General features: G+C 36.0%; 1 protein-coding gene across 2 annotated transcripts in view; it reads right to left on the bottom strand.

Annotated features, from left to right (window-relative positions):
* MAP3K7 (mitogen-activated protein kinase kinase kinase 7) overlaps positions 1-13,106 on the bottom strand; it is a 68,194-nt gene that overhangs the window by 23,658 nt on the left and 31,430 nt on the right. The window contains exons 9-12 of one of the 2 annotated variants that reach the window (XM_067702558.1): positions 11,743-11,824; positions 8,936-9,066; positions 8,143-8,272; positions 5,474-5,554 (exon numbers count right to left, since the gene is read on the bottom strand). In XM_067702558.1, coding sequence (XP_067558659.1) covers positions 5,474-5,554; positions 8,143-8,272; positions 8,936-9,066; positions 11,743-11,824 — 424 coding nt within the window. The remainder of the gene's footprint in view (positions 1-5,473; positions 5,555-8,142; positions 8,273-8,935; positions 9,067-11,742; positions 11,825-13,106) is intronic. The other variant, XM_067702557.1, reaches the window with a different exon arrangement.

The following is a 13,106-nucleotide window of genomic DNA, read 5'->3' as shown; positions in this document are numbered from 1 at the left end:
TTACTCAGCCATAAAAAGAAACGAAATTGAGTTATTTGTAGTGAGGTGGATGGACCTAGAGTCTGTCATAAAGAGTGAAGTAAGTCAGAAAGAGAAAAACAAATACTGTATGCTAACACATATATATGAAATCTGAAAATAAAAAAAAGACTCTGAGGAACCTAGGGGCAGGACAGGAATAAAGACGCGGACATAGAGAATGGACTTGAGGACACGGGGAGGGGGAAGGGTAAGCTGGGACAAAGTGAGTCACAAGAGGGAGGGGATATGAGGGTATAAGTATACATATAGCTGATTCACTTTGTTATAAACCAGAAACTAACACAACATTGTAAAGCAATTATACTCCAATAAAGATGTTAAAAAAATATACATATATATTAAAGTTGGCACAAGTTTCATATTCCTTTACTAGTTTTAACAATTCTGGCTGTTTTCTTTTTTTTTAAAAACATTTTTTTGATGTGGACCATTTTTAAAGTCTTTATTGAATTTGTTACAATACTGCTTTTGTTGTTTTTTTTTTTATGTTTTGGTTTTTTGGCTGCGAGGCATGTGGGATCTTAGCTCCCTGACCAGAGATCGAACCTGCACCCCCTGCATTGGAAGGCCAAGTCTTAACCACTGGACTGCCAGGGAAGTACCTGGCGGTTTTTTAGAATAAAGCCTCCTTTAGGGTGGGGGTTATTTCCCCCCACTAAAGGAAAGCAATTATTATTGATGAGTTTTGCTTTCTAATAAACCTACTTTATTAGGTTAGAGTTCAATTATTTAAATAAAAAAAAGTGATCTTGGTAGACCACAATATGGTGCAAAGAGACTACCTAAATATTCACTGTTAGGTTAGATGCACTTCCCTATTTAATTAGTCACAAATATAGAATTTTGCTGAAGGTGCGGTGGCTACCCTTGGCAGAAGCAGGTATAGTATATCTCAGTAGAGCTCTCCTTGGGCCTCAGTGTCCCTAAATAAAGGTTTACAGCTGTTAATGACACTGTGTGCAAGGTAGGAACTTGAAGATCTAGAAAAGCTCAGTTCTTTCTATCTCATGGTCTCTTCATATTGGCGCTGCACTATTTAAAAAGGGGAAGAATTGCACTAATAATTTACGTACATACAGTTATAGGAATGTTTACAAACAGTACCTACTGGCTCTTGAACCAAATATAGTATTAGAAGGTTATATTTCCGTCCTGATGGAAAAAGCATAGCGGTGCCCAGGTGTCTCTGCACAGCATCTCGGCCTCCAGCTGCCCAGCATTCTGCAAGGTCCTCACCACTCCCCTCCACCCCTGGCCCCCCCACTTAAATTACCTAAGATATTTGAAACTTCTGAAGGAGGAAAACAACACATAGGTATTAGAAAGCTAACTACCCATTTACTTTCTGTTAAATATTATGTTTGGCCTTTTCCATATTCTACTTATTCTACTTAACTATATATTAACACTTACTTTTGGAAAATACCCAATATACAATAGAGCTAAATGTACCTGACTGAAATTAAAAGTGAATGAATAGTCATTAAAATTTTCTCAGTTAAGAGATCTAAATGCAGCTGAAATCGTAAGGATTCGTAAAGTTTCTTTTCAGCTTCAAGAATATTATAAACAAGAAATATCAATTAAATTCAGGGACCTGGGCAAAAATATTTTATATATATTAACAAGATTGACTCAAAACATTTGCATATTCAATCTTCTTTATGAAATCCTTAAGAACAGTACATAAGAGAGTACGTAATGCTCTTTGGTCAAAGCATTCTAAAATCCAAGTAAAAAGAGCTGAATAAACAAAAATCCATGATCTTATTAAAGTCTTAAAGGACAAAAAAATAGAAACATTTAAAGCAATCCAATAATATGCCACCCATTCTCTTTTCTTCAAATAAAAGTAATACAAATTAAAATGTACTGGTTGAAAAGGAGAAAGGATTATGCTTTTAAAACTCCAAGTTTTAATGGAAAACATTTAAGAAAGCCTATTTCCTTTCCTGGAAGTCTTATAATGTTCAATAAACAAATGCATTAGAAAACTATAGATCAAATGGTTTAAATTCTGGGCAAGAGACTTCTACATTTACATTAACTTTGCTTAGGTAGCACACCATTATTGGGCAGGACCTTCTTCACAAATGAAGAGTTAGCAAAATGTCATACTCTATTGATAATTTGCTCTTAATTATGTGTCTTGCTTGGTAAAAAGAAGCCAGATCGATCTATAGCCACTCTCTGTGGGCAGGGGAAAGTGGAAAGAAGGGTTATCCATACCAAAGTTTGCCAATACCTCTTTAGAGCCACGGTCAAGGTAGAAGGGGTACAAAATATTGTGTAGTCTGATCCATAGGAAGTCCTGAGGTATTAAAGGTCCATTTCTGCACGACCTGAGAGACTGTTAAATTGATGAATATTGGTGTTAGCTGTAAGTTGCTTGTTCTTCCTCATTTGTTGGTGACAGAGTATATAATAGTGTTGAAAAGCAAGCAAAACACAAGATTTAAATTTGCTGACCCTATGACTAGGTTAGGCATTTTAGTCATTATAAAGATATATTAAAAAAATCTTCAGAGTAATAGTGTGTATTTAAAAACTTTTAAGACTTGGTAAGGTTTTAAAAAATGCAAGAAACAACAAACACTTCAGAAAAGATACATTTGTACACTGCCAATAAATACACATAAAAATTTATGTGATGTTTAAATGAGCACTCCTATTAAAAAGAGGCCGTTTATTCCAAGAGGTACATTAGACAGTATACTGCACTTGGCCAAAGGAAAATATTATCGAAACTACTTATCCAAAACAGATAAGATAAAAAGTACAGCTATATTTAAAAAAATGCTTACAAATGGGATCCAATGCTAATTAATGCCAGTTTGGATATATCAAGAAGTATCTGGTAATATAATCACAGGGCTTGTAGGGAAACCAACCTTGAGGAAAAAAATTCTAGAAGGTATTAAAAAATTGGGGGAATTAAATTTCATCCTCCTTTACAATTAAAATCGCCATGTAAGACATCTGAGATATTCCCAAAGCATGGGTTATATCTTTATGTTTAATTTAAAAATATAACCTAAGAACAAATTAATGTTTAGCTTTTATGTCCAATTGTTTCAATTCCAGTGCTTGCATCCTTTTATTAAAGGAAGTGAAACTGATTAGGTTAATGTTTGAATATCTGGGAAAAAACCCAACAAGAATATTTAATAAAATGTATTACCGAATGATATTTCCATTTGAACAGCATTGTTACTCTGGCAATTAAGAGCAGAATTAAGCTTTTCTGACTCCGTAAGTATCCAATGTCATAAAAAAGCGTCTCCTGGCTGAAGAGCTCACTTAAATTTAATACAAACCCTAATGAAGTGCAAGGCAGAATTATTCTAACTTCTCTGACTCAAACAAAACAAGAGAACATGGATGTAATTTGGCATCAGAAGATCTAGGATGGGATCCTGGCTGTGTGACTCTGGGAAAACCATTCAACATCATCAGATCTAAGATTTTCATCTGTAAAATGGCTGTAATTTTATCTGATAACCTAGTTATAAGACTTACGAAGGTAATTAAGATGATGTGCTTTAAACTACTTTATAGGCCACACAGCACATCTAACCAGGGTTTCTCAACCTTGGCACTGCTGACACCTCCGGCTGGATAATTCTTGGCTGTGGGAAGCTACCTGGGACATTGCAGAGCGTGTAGCAGCATCCCTGGCTTCTGTCCACCATATGCCAGTAGCATCTATTAGTTCTGACAATCAAAAATGTTTCCAGACGTTGCCAAATGTCCCCTGGGGAGCAAATGCACCCTGGAGGAGACCCACTGAGACTACTATTCTTTCTCCTCTTCTCTCTCCCTTGTTATCTTGTACGCCATTGGCTATTTCACCCACTATGTGTGGGTGTATCTGTTCTTAATGCTTACCCATAAGACCGGATTAAGATTATTGTGCCATCTGCCTCAATTTTCCTGATTCCCTCAAACGTTTAAGATAATCACAGCTCAGCAGTATGTATGTTTAAATGTTGCCACTTCTTCAGTCAGAATATTATTCCCTTAAACTTGGGACCTTTCAGTGTAGAGGTAAAATGATCCTAAGTACTTTGCTAATTTTGAAAGCAGCTCATGACTCAATAAATAAAATTACTATGTGAAGAAAGGGTTAACGGTATTCTCTGAATGGCAACAGTGAAAATGTTGTAAAGTAAACCACTTTGATAATTAGAATAAAAGTTAATTACTCTAGAAATAAAATGGTTAGGTATAGACAAAATGGCCCCTAAGAATTGTATAACTTATATTTTACACATATCTGTTATATACAAATTTTACATGTATCATAGTTCCTAGCTGCTGGAGCTCAATAATGGTTTGTTCATTTATATAATAGGCACATATTTACTAAACACTATGTGTGAGGCACTGAGCCAGATACTGCTGGTGCCATCAATAATTAATCACAAAGGCATGGTCTCTATCCTCATGTTTCAGTTTACTGGAGGAGAAAAGAACTACTAGGCATTCAGATATAATCCAATACTATGCTAAAAGCACAATCCCAGGCAAAGGACAGTGTGCTGGAGCATTCACCTAACTACGCCCATGATTGTGTGGGGAAAACTATATTTCCCTGTCAAAATTTCAGGGGAAGAGGTGGAGGAAAACTTAAAGCAGAAGGGTAAATAAATGATGATTTTGATAACATATATTAACCAATACTGAAGATCACATATGCCATTTAAGTTTCTATTGAAAATGGTGATTTAGATGCGTCTGTGAAATGATCACCATAAGAAATAAAAGCAATTTGCCAATATGAGACATGGAGGTACCGTGTGTGAGTTGGGTATAAAAACACGTAATTTGCAAGAAGAGTCAATACACAGGAATCAGAACTGACCGTAATTCTTTGGCAGGATACCAAACAAAACAGCAAATCTCATTTAGTTTTACTTCATTTCTGTTTTCTAGGTTAAGGCAAAACGGTATTTAGCAACTCTTTTCTCAACTTCATATTTCACTTGTTCCCAACAGAAAGAGGCTGGGATAGAATGCCTAGAGGGAGCCCCAAAGTAGTAATGAAGGAAGGAAAGGAGCGAAGGACAACAAATATTTTTAAAGGATTTTTTCCTCTTTCTCCTGGGTGCAAAAAAGGTCTGGGTTCAGCTCTTCTGCTCACTTAAAAGATGAGAGGAACTTGGCAGAATTCTGGACTGGTATTCTCCCTTCCGTGAAAACGTTCACTTTACCTTCGATTTTATCCTCAGTTTTGGAGATGTGAGGTTTCCTGCCAAGCCCACTTCAGTGTAGATAAACGTATACAGTTTTTAATCTGTCTCCCTAATGACTGCATGCAAGGTATCTATTTTCACGTTCTATCAAATTGGAGCAAGAAGCATTTTTTAAGTACCAGGGATCATTATTCCAGTTCCACAGCTATTAGACCGACTCAGGTGGTCTATGATACCTGATATGACGATCTCAGGGACATCCAGAATGTTGCCAAATGAAGCAGTTTTACGGTGGCCCCGTTTAGGCTTGGAAAAGGCTGCAAAAACACATATATACAGTATACATGCAAACAACTACAAATAGTAATAGAAAACGATGAACAAAAACAGAATACTTTTCAAATAGTTATGTTAATAACACTTCATGCAGAATGGCATGCAGAACTATCTAACTTTTCATCCATGCTTAGAAAAGGCGTGATTAAGGAGCAAACAACTACTAATACAAGATGTTTCACATATTGGCTTTAATTAGCAGGAAAAAAAAAATAGGGCCAAGACAAACAAAGCTGCAGGGTAATGAGAAAGCTAGATTTCAAACATGTTCATAGAAATAATCTACCTAAGTGAAACCACTGAAGTACAATGGGGGGGTCTAGGATGAAACTGGGAAGGAAAAGAGGAGTTAAAAAGAGATAAGCTGCCATATTTGTTTTAAATGAACAAACACAGGAATATATGTCCAATTAGGTGTTTCTTGAAGTGTGCTATAAAGTAAAATTCAGTGATTAAATGATAATTACTGAATCAAAGTATGAAATGTTTATGCTTTTATAACTAAATATTTAAACATACTTCTGGTAAACTGAATATTTATTGTAGTTTCCAAAGTTTAGGGTGTATTCCTGCTAAACTTGAAAAGTATTGAAAGGCTGGAAAATATGAACCTTTCAAAGTAAGACAGTTCACCAACGGATGTTCAACCATCTGTTTTACATTTAAGCAGAGAAAGGACAGGGTAATTCAAATGTGTGGTTATCTTTAATCTAGTGAAATAACACTTCTGTAAAGAATACTTATAAACCAGTACCTGACTAAAAAATTGACACGAGCAGATATAAAATTACTGTTATTACATTACAGAGCATTTCCTGTTTTAGGGTAGCAACCACTATTTGGCAGGTCTAACTTGAATGATATTCCTGAAATGAAAAAGGCTGCCGAAGTGTAAGCATGTGTTCCTGTGTACACTGTTCATTGGACACTACGCTGCGACACCCCGACTCCACACAGAAACGCTTGTGACTCATGGAGGCCAGGAAAGCTTGACAGTGGCTGGTGACCTCCATTCAACTTGATCATTTCTAAAGACCCATCTATGTGGCAGAGACTCCTGGTCACCAGCGCAACAGAACCCCAACTTTACTCAGGACAGCAATGCTCCTAGATAAAAGATTGCAGATCCTTCCTTCCCAAGGAGGCACAGGGCTCTTCCTTCCCATCTGACCCTATCACTATGGCCAATGACATCTATGTGGGAGTTGTTAGGAGGGACTTCTGGGAATGCTCCTTAAAAAAGCCTGGGCATGAGCCCTTCCCCTAATTCTTGCTTCTTGATGCCAGGACTGTGGATGTGATGACTGGAACTGTAATAGCCATTATGGAGTACAAAGTAACCTTCAGGATGAAAGCCACACAATAGGGATTATGACACAGAGAGACAGAAGAAACCCAGTTACCTAATGATCATGGAGCCTACCTCCAGATTTGTTTGTGTGTGAAAAATAAAGCTTATATGTTAAAGACACTGTTATTTTGGATATTCTGTAATATCTAACTGATTCTAATGCTAACTAATAAAATAAGTGATTAGTTGAAGACAAGTATAGTTAGGATGGTCCTCTGGACAGCTTCTTTCTGAAAAGAGCTTCACACAAAATGAAAATATTCTGTTTAGAAAAAAACCATAAAGACCTAAAAAAAAGAGGACAAAAACAAAAAACCAAACAAATAAAACCCAAAAACCTGGTTAGCTAAGTTAAAAAAAAAGTAGGCTAATACACTTGGAAATATACTTGTATACACATACGTAGTTAAAAGACTAGAGGTAAATACACAAATTGTTTATCTCTGAGTGGGACAATTATGGAAGACTGGTATTTTTATTTGTTTATATTTCCACATTTTCCACAATAGAAATGTATTTGTAATCAGTTCCTCTCCACCCCTGGGGGAATCAGAAAGAAAACAATTTAACCCAGCATTACTAAATGAACCTGGTTAGAAAAGGTTAGAAGTTCACTCAGGTAACAAAACATGTAATTATTTTTGTGCTGACCAGTCTTTCTGACAAAATGGAATACAAATGCTAGCTTTTTCAAGATCAAATAAAATTACCGTGATCTTTTATTTTACAATTAAAAGAATTAATCCTAAACTTAGCTACTTTTGCCACTGAAAGTAGGAGCAACAGCAGATAGTAAGGCCAAATTATATTTGGATCTGGAGTACATTTTCCTGCTAATTTCAAAACAAAGCATTTGCTATTACTTGAGTTCAGCGCAAAATTCTAGTAGAATCACTCAAAATCCTCCAAAACATCCTGGTTTTGGCAAAATTTCAATTTCTCACTTAGATTTTCAGCTCGTGTTTGAGCTGAATTACATTTGATAAAATTTGTAATTAGGAAGGTATATTTTATAATCCAAATAATTTTACAAATCATGCTTTCCTTATTTGGAATTTGAGACACTTTTTGCTAGAAGCATAGGAAGTATATTGTAAACTAACTTCCTACTTTAAAAAAAATTTAGGACATGCACAAAAAAAACCACTGACATTCCCACTACTGAAGCAATTGAAACTACCATTTTCACTCCTCTTTAGACTTTTATTTTCATTTTACCTGTGGTTGCAGCAATTCTGGCTTCTATTTCAGACATGTCAGCACTCATCCTCTTGCCTTCAGAGGTTGGAGGCAAGCTCTCCACACTGCTCCCACGAGAAGCTCCCAAGCTCAAACGTCCAGATTCGCTCTGTTAAAAATACAGGTCAATTTGAATCACTAAAGCTCTTTATATTTAAAAATCCTGGACAGCCTAGAAGGAGGAATATACCAACTGGGATTCTTAGGGGGTCTGTTCTGAAAGAAATAGAAAGTTTTCAGGGAGAGGGAGCTGTAAGGCTGAGGGAGAACAAGCTGCAGATACTGGCCTTTAGGATACGCTGGTCACTAGAGCTGGGAGTTACATGCCCCAAATACTGGTTAACCTAAATGCATCAGACAAGATGAATAAAATCACTCCTTAAAATGTTTTAAAACCAGTAATAGCAAAAATATAATAAATCTGGATAATATGAAATGAGAGATCTACAACAATTCCTTTAACTGGGGAAGGAATACGCATTTTACATTTGTAACCATCAACCGTTCAAGTTAGGGATCACTGTAAGGCAGGAATTGCACAGGTGGCAAAGGCAGCAATCATCAGAAGAGGAAATGATTTGACTGGTAGTGAATTCTAGGAGAAAATCATTACACATCTCTACTCTTAAGCTTGCCTGTCTGTTTCAGGAACAAGACTCAGGACTTATATAGAGGAAGAGGACAAACAATTAACTTGTTAGTATAATGCTCATGACTACTGGTTAGGTTACCAAAAGATTTTACTTTTTGTTACTTTAGTAACAAAACAAACCTGTTGTTTTGCCTGGTTTTTCAACAATTTTGATTCTAAGCGTTTAATAGTATCATTTGTGGCCGGAACTTGCTCCATATTAGTGTCGCTTTTATTACTGGTATTTGTAGAAGTGATGTCCATGAATGAGCCTAGGAAAGCAGAAACATTTATGACTACGGGTTGGGAATAATACAAAATGCTTCATTCAATAAGATGCAACTTAAATTCTTTTCTAAACTAGCAAGACATAAATAGAAATAAAATTGAAGACTTTTCAAGCTAATGAAGATACCCAAACAAACCCATTTTAAATGAAATTTAAGGATAGCACAAAAAGGGAACCAAAACGCCTAGTCTTCAAATAGTCAAGGATGACTTTTAAGATTCTTAGCCTGAGCTAGTAGAATGGAGTGGCTATTAATCAAGATGGGGAAGACCACGGGAGGAATGACTTTGAAGTGAGCTCAGTTAGGAAATGGTAATTTTGAGTTCCTAGTAGATATCAAGCAAGTAGTTGGATATATGAGTGTGGAGTTCAGGTCTGGGATGGAGCAAAACATTGGCAAATACATGGTACACAAAGCCATGACACTGGATGAGATTACCAAGGAATGAATTTAGATAGATAAGCAAAGAGCCGAATAACTGAGCCCTGAGCACTCTCACGTTTATAGGTTGGGAAGTTGAGGAGTAAACAGTATAGGAAAACACGAGAACAAGTGACCAGAGATGTAAGATGAAACCCAGGCTGGTATGGTATCCTAGAGATCAACTCAAAGTGCTGAAAGAAGTAGAGAGTAGTGAACTGTGTCAAAGGCTGCTGAGAATCAAAAAAGATGAGAACTGAAAAATCATTCATTTAGATTTTAGTAATGTGAAAATAACTGGTGATCTGGACAAGAGCAATTCTGGAGTAGTGGTATAATAAAAGACTGAATGGAGTGGGCACAAGAGAGAATGGAAAGAGAGAAGCTAGAGAAATACAAATACAGACTACAGCAGTCCCCCCCTTATCCTGGGGGAATACATTCCAAGATCCCCAGTTGATGCCTGCAAACTTGGATAGTACTGAACCCTCATATACTGTGTTTTCTCTTATACATATATAACTATGATAAAGTTTAATTTATAAATTAGGCACAGTAAGAGATTAACAACAGTAGCTAACAATAAAATAGAACAATTATAATATACCATAATAAAAGTTACACGAATGTGGTCTCTCAAATTGTACTACCTTATTGTACAAATTTAATACCTTTTCCATCTAACTAAGCACTATCCTGCACCGTGGCTGTAACTTCTGCAGTTTGAGGTGTAACAGCAAAACTAGCACAAATTTCTTTTTCCTTTGTCACAATTTCACAGATAGAAGTTCTTACTGCTGATCTTGGCAACCTCAGCATATGATTTTTTTTTTTCTTTCCTTATTAAAGTTGAGAACTTTCACCTTTTCACTTAGAGGAGGCACTTTATGGCTTCTCTTTGACATATCCGAATTGCCAGCATCACTACTCTTGTGCTTTGGGGCCATTATTAAATAAAATAAGGGTCCCTTGAACACAAGCACTGCGATACCTCGACAGTTGATCTGACAACTAAGAGAGCAGGATACACTGAACAAAGGGATGATTCACGTCCCAGGTGGGATGGAGCGAAATTTCATCATGCTACTCAAGATGGCTGCAACTTAAAACTTATGAATTATTTAGTTCTGGAATTTTCCATTTCTGGACCACAGTTGACCAGGGGTAACTGAAATCACAGAAAGTGAAACCGTGGACAAGAGGGGACTACTGTATATATGCTCTGGGAATGATCCCAGCAGAAAGGCTAAAACTGATGATGCAAGAGACAGGGAAGAATTGCTAGGAAGAGCAGATGGGATCTGCCGCACAAAGGAGACAGGCTTGCCTTTGGCTAGGAGCATGGATAGTTCAGCCACAGAACAGAAGAGAGTGCAGAGTAGAGGGGCAGATACAGGCAGTGGGGAGAGTGGGCTGGGGGAGCTTTTTTTAAAAAACATTTATTTATTTATTTGGCTGTGTCGGGTCTTAGTTGTGGCATGTGGGATCTTTTGTTGCTGCGCTTGGGCTTATCTCTAGTTGTGGCACGCAGGCTCAGTAGCTGCGGCACGTGGGCTCTCTAGGTGTGGCTCTTGGGCTCTGGAGCATGCAGGCTTAGTTGCCCCACGGCATGTGGGATCTTAGTTCCCCGAAAGAACCCGCATCCCCTGCATTGGAAGGTGGATTCTTAACCACTGGACCACCAGGGAAGTCCTTCTACTATCTTTTTTGATGACCACAAACTATGGAGCTGAGGAACTCCTGAACTAAAACACAGCTTCTTAAATAAGAGTCTCTGTAGATTGTTCTACAAAGACCAAAAAGTAGGGTGTTCACGATAAAGGAAATACATTGTTTTATATATATATGTATGTATGTGTGTATATATATACATATGACATATATCTGTTTATATATATGATATATATTTATAATATATATATTTACAATAATTTCTGATACTATTTGATCTAGCAGTATCTAAGAACTATTTTTCAAATAAAGAATGACATTCACAGCAATATAATATCCAATCTTTTTATATATAACTGCGTAAGAATTTCAAGACTTGGAAACAGGTCTTCAGCAACTCTTTAATCTGGGTACCTGCATGAAGAATGGTGCACCTGGAAATTCAAATTGAAGTCAATCTGCAATTAAAATGCAAGTGAGGACATCATTCATTGCTTCTTGATTATAACTTCATGGGAATAGAGACACAAAAATTTAGGTTATTACTGTTCTACTCTATCCATTTACCTGTACTGGTGGCAGAGTTGCTCTGTCCTTCATCTGAATACTGGCACGGGTATTGTAACGGCTCATCTGCTCCTGGAAAGTACTATATATATAAAAAGTAAACAACAATTTAAACTTTCTTTAATACAAATTAAATCTTGTGAAAACTAACTTAAAAGGTACATTTTAATTACTTCCTTTTTGAGATTTGAATGTAGCAAAAATTGCTGCTTTATTTTCACTAAGGGATACACTGAATTTGTAAATACCTAAGGTTTTGATTTTACAAAGACAATAATGTGCTACTCTTCTGAATTTCAACTATTATCAATGCCATGTATCTACCTACATATCTATCAGATAGATAGTCTAGATAGTCTTAAAGAAAACTGCCAATATTCCTCTAGAGGAACATATGAAATACAGTAGTATTATTCCTCATAATTAAATGAAACATATTTATGTTCTCACAGCAGTGATGTAAACCTCCAAATTGTTGAAATGACTTAGTCTGACAACTGAAACGGTATGCCATAATTTGTTAGAACCTATATTTTAAATATCAAGGATTATGAATGTCCCTCTATGAACTAGAGATAAAATACTGGATATATTTGTCGAGTGAAAATTAGAATTTCGGGAAAAAAAGGAAGGTTTTCTCCTCAAATTAGACAAAGTACATAAAAGCACAGTTAAAACGTGAACAATTTATGTAACCCGAAGTTTTAAGGTATTTGAGCTCTCTTCTTATGAACGTATCTTCAGGTCCTAGGATTCTATATATAGCTAGTATCCAAATATGCAGTTAAGCTTTAATCAGATTAGTTCAAGCTGGTTTGCCTAAGTTATTTTCATTAGAATGAAAAAACTAAATTTTTGGCCATTTAGGAAATTACTTAATCTATATTTAAAGAGATTGAAAGATTCTTCTACTTAGCAAATTGTTCTGAAATTAGGCACTTTCGTAAATACATAAACTTTTTAAAGTCAAGGTACCACTCGATAGATTTGTTAGTGCACCAAAAACCAGAGGCCTAAAATTATTCAAATAATTCTAAGTGTTTGATTTATAGATTAGGAAATTCTAATAATCATTTAAAACGATCCTTCTAAATTCCAAAATTCTACAGAGCCTAGAAGAAAGTTTAACTTTTTAACGGCAAATGAAAAGCTGAAAATATGCAATGAAAAACCAAAAGGTAAAAATTACTTAGATAAACGTGTCTGGGAATGAAACCTCTCTACTGCACTACATAAATGACTGCTTGATAAAGATCTCTACTAAAGAAAATTTAAAACTTAGCAAGTATTAGAGCCATAAAATACCTAAGTCCTGTAAAGGCTTCAGAGATCACCTAATTCAACTTCTCTCACATTACAGATAA

Source organism: Pseudorca crassidens, chromosome 13 (assembly GCF_039906515.1).
Source record: "Pseudorca crassidens isolate mPseCra1 chromosome 13, mPseCra1.hap1, whole genome shotgun sequence".
NCBI classification, from domain to species: Eukaryota; Metazoa; Chordata; class Mammalia; order Artiodactyla; family Delphinidae; genus Pseudorca; species Pseudorca crassidens.
This window is presented reverse-complemented; position numbering and strand designations above follow the sequence as displayed.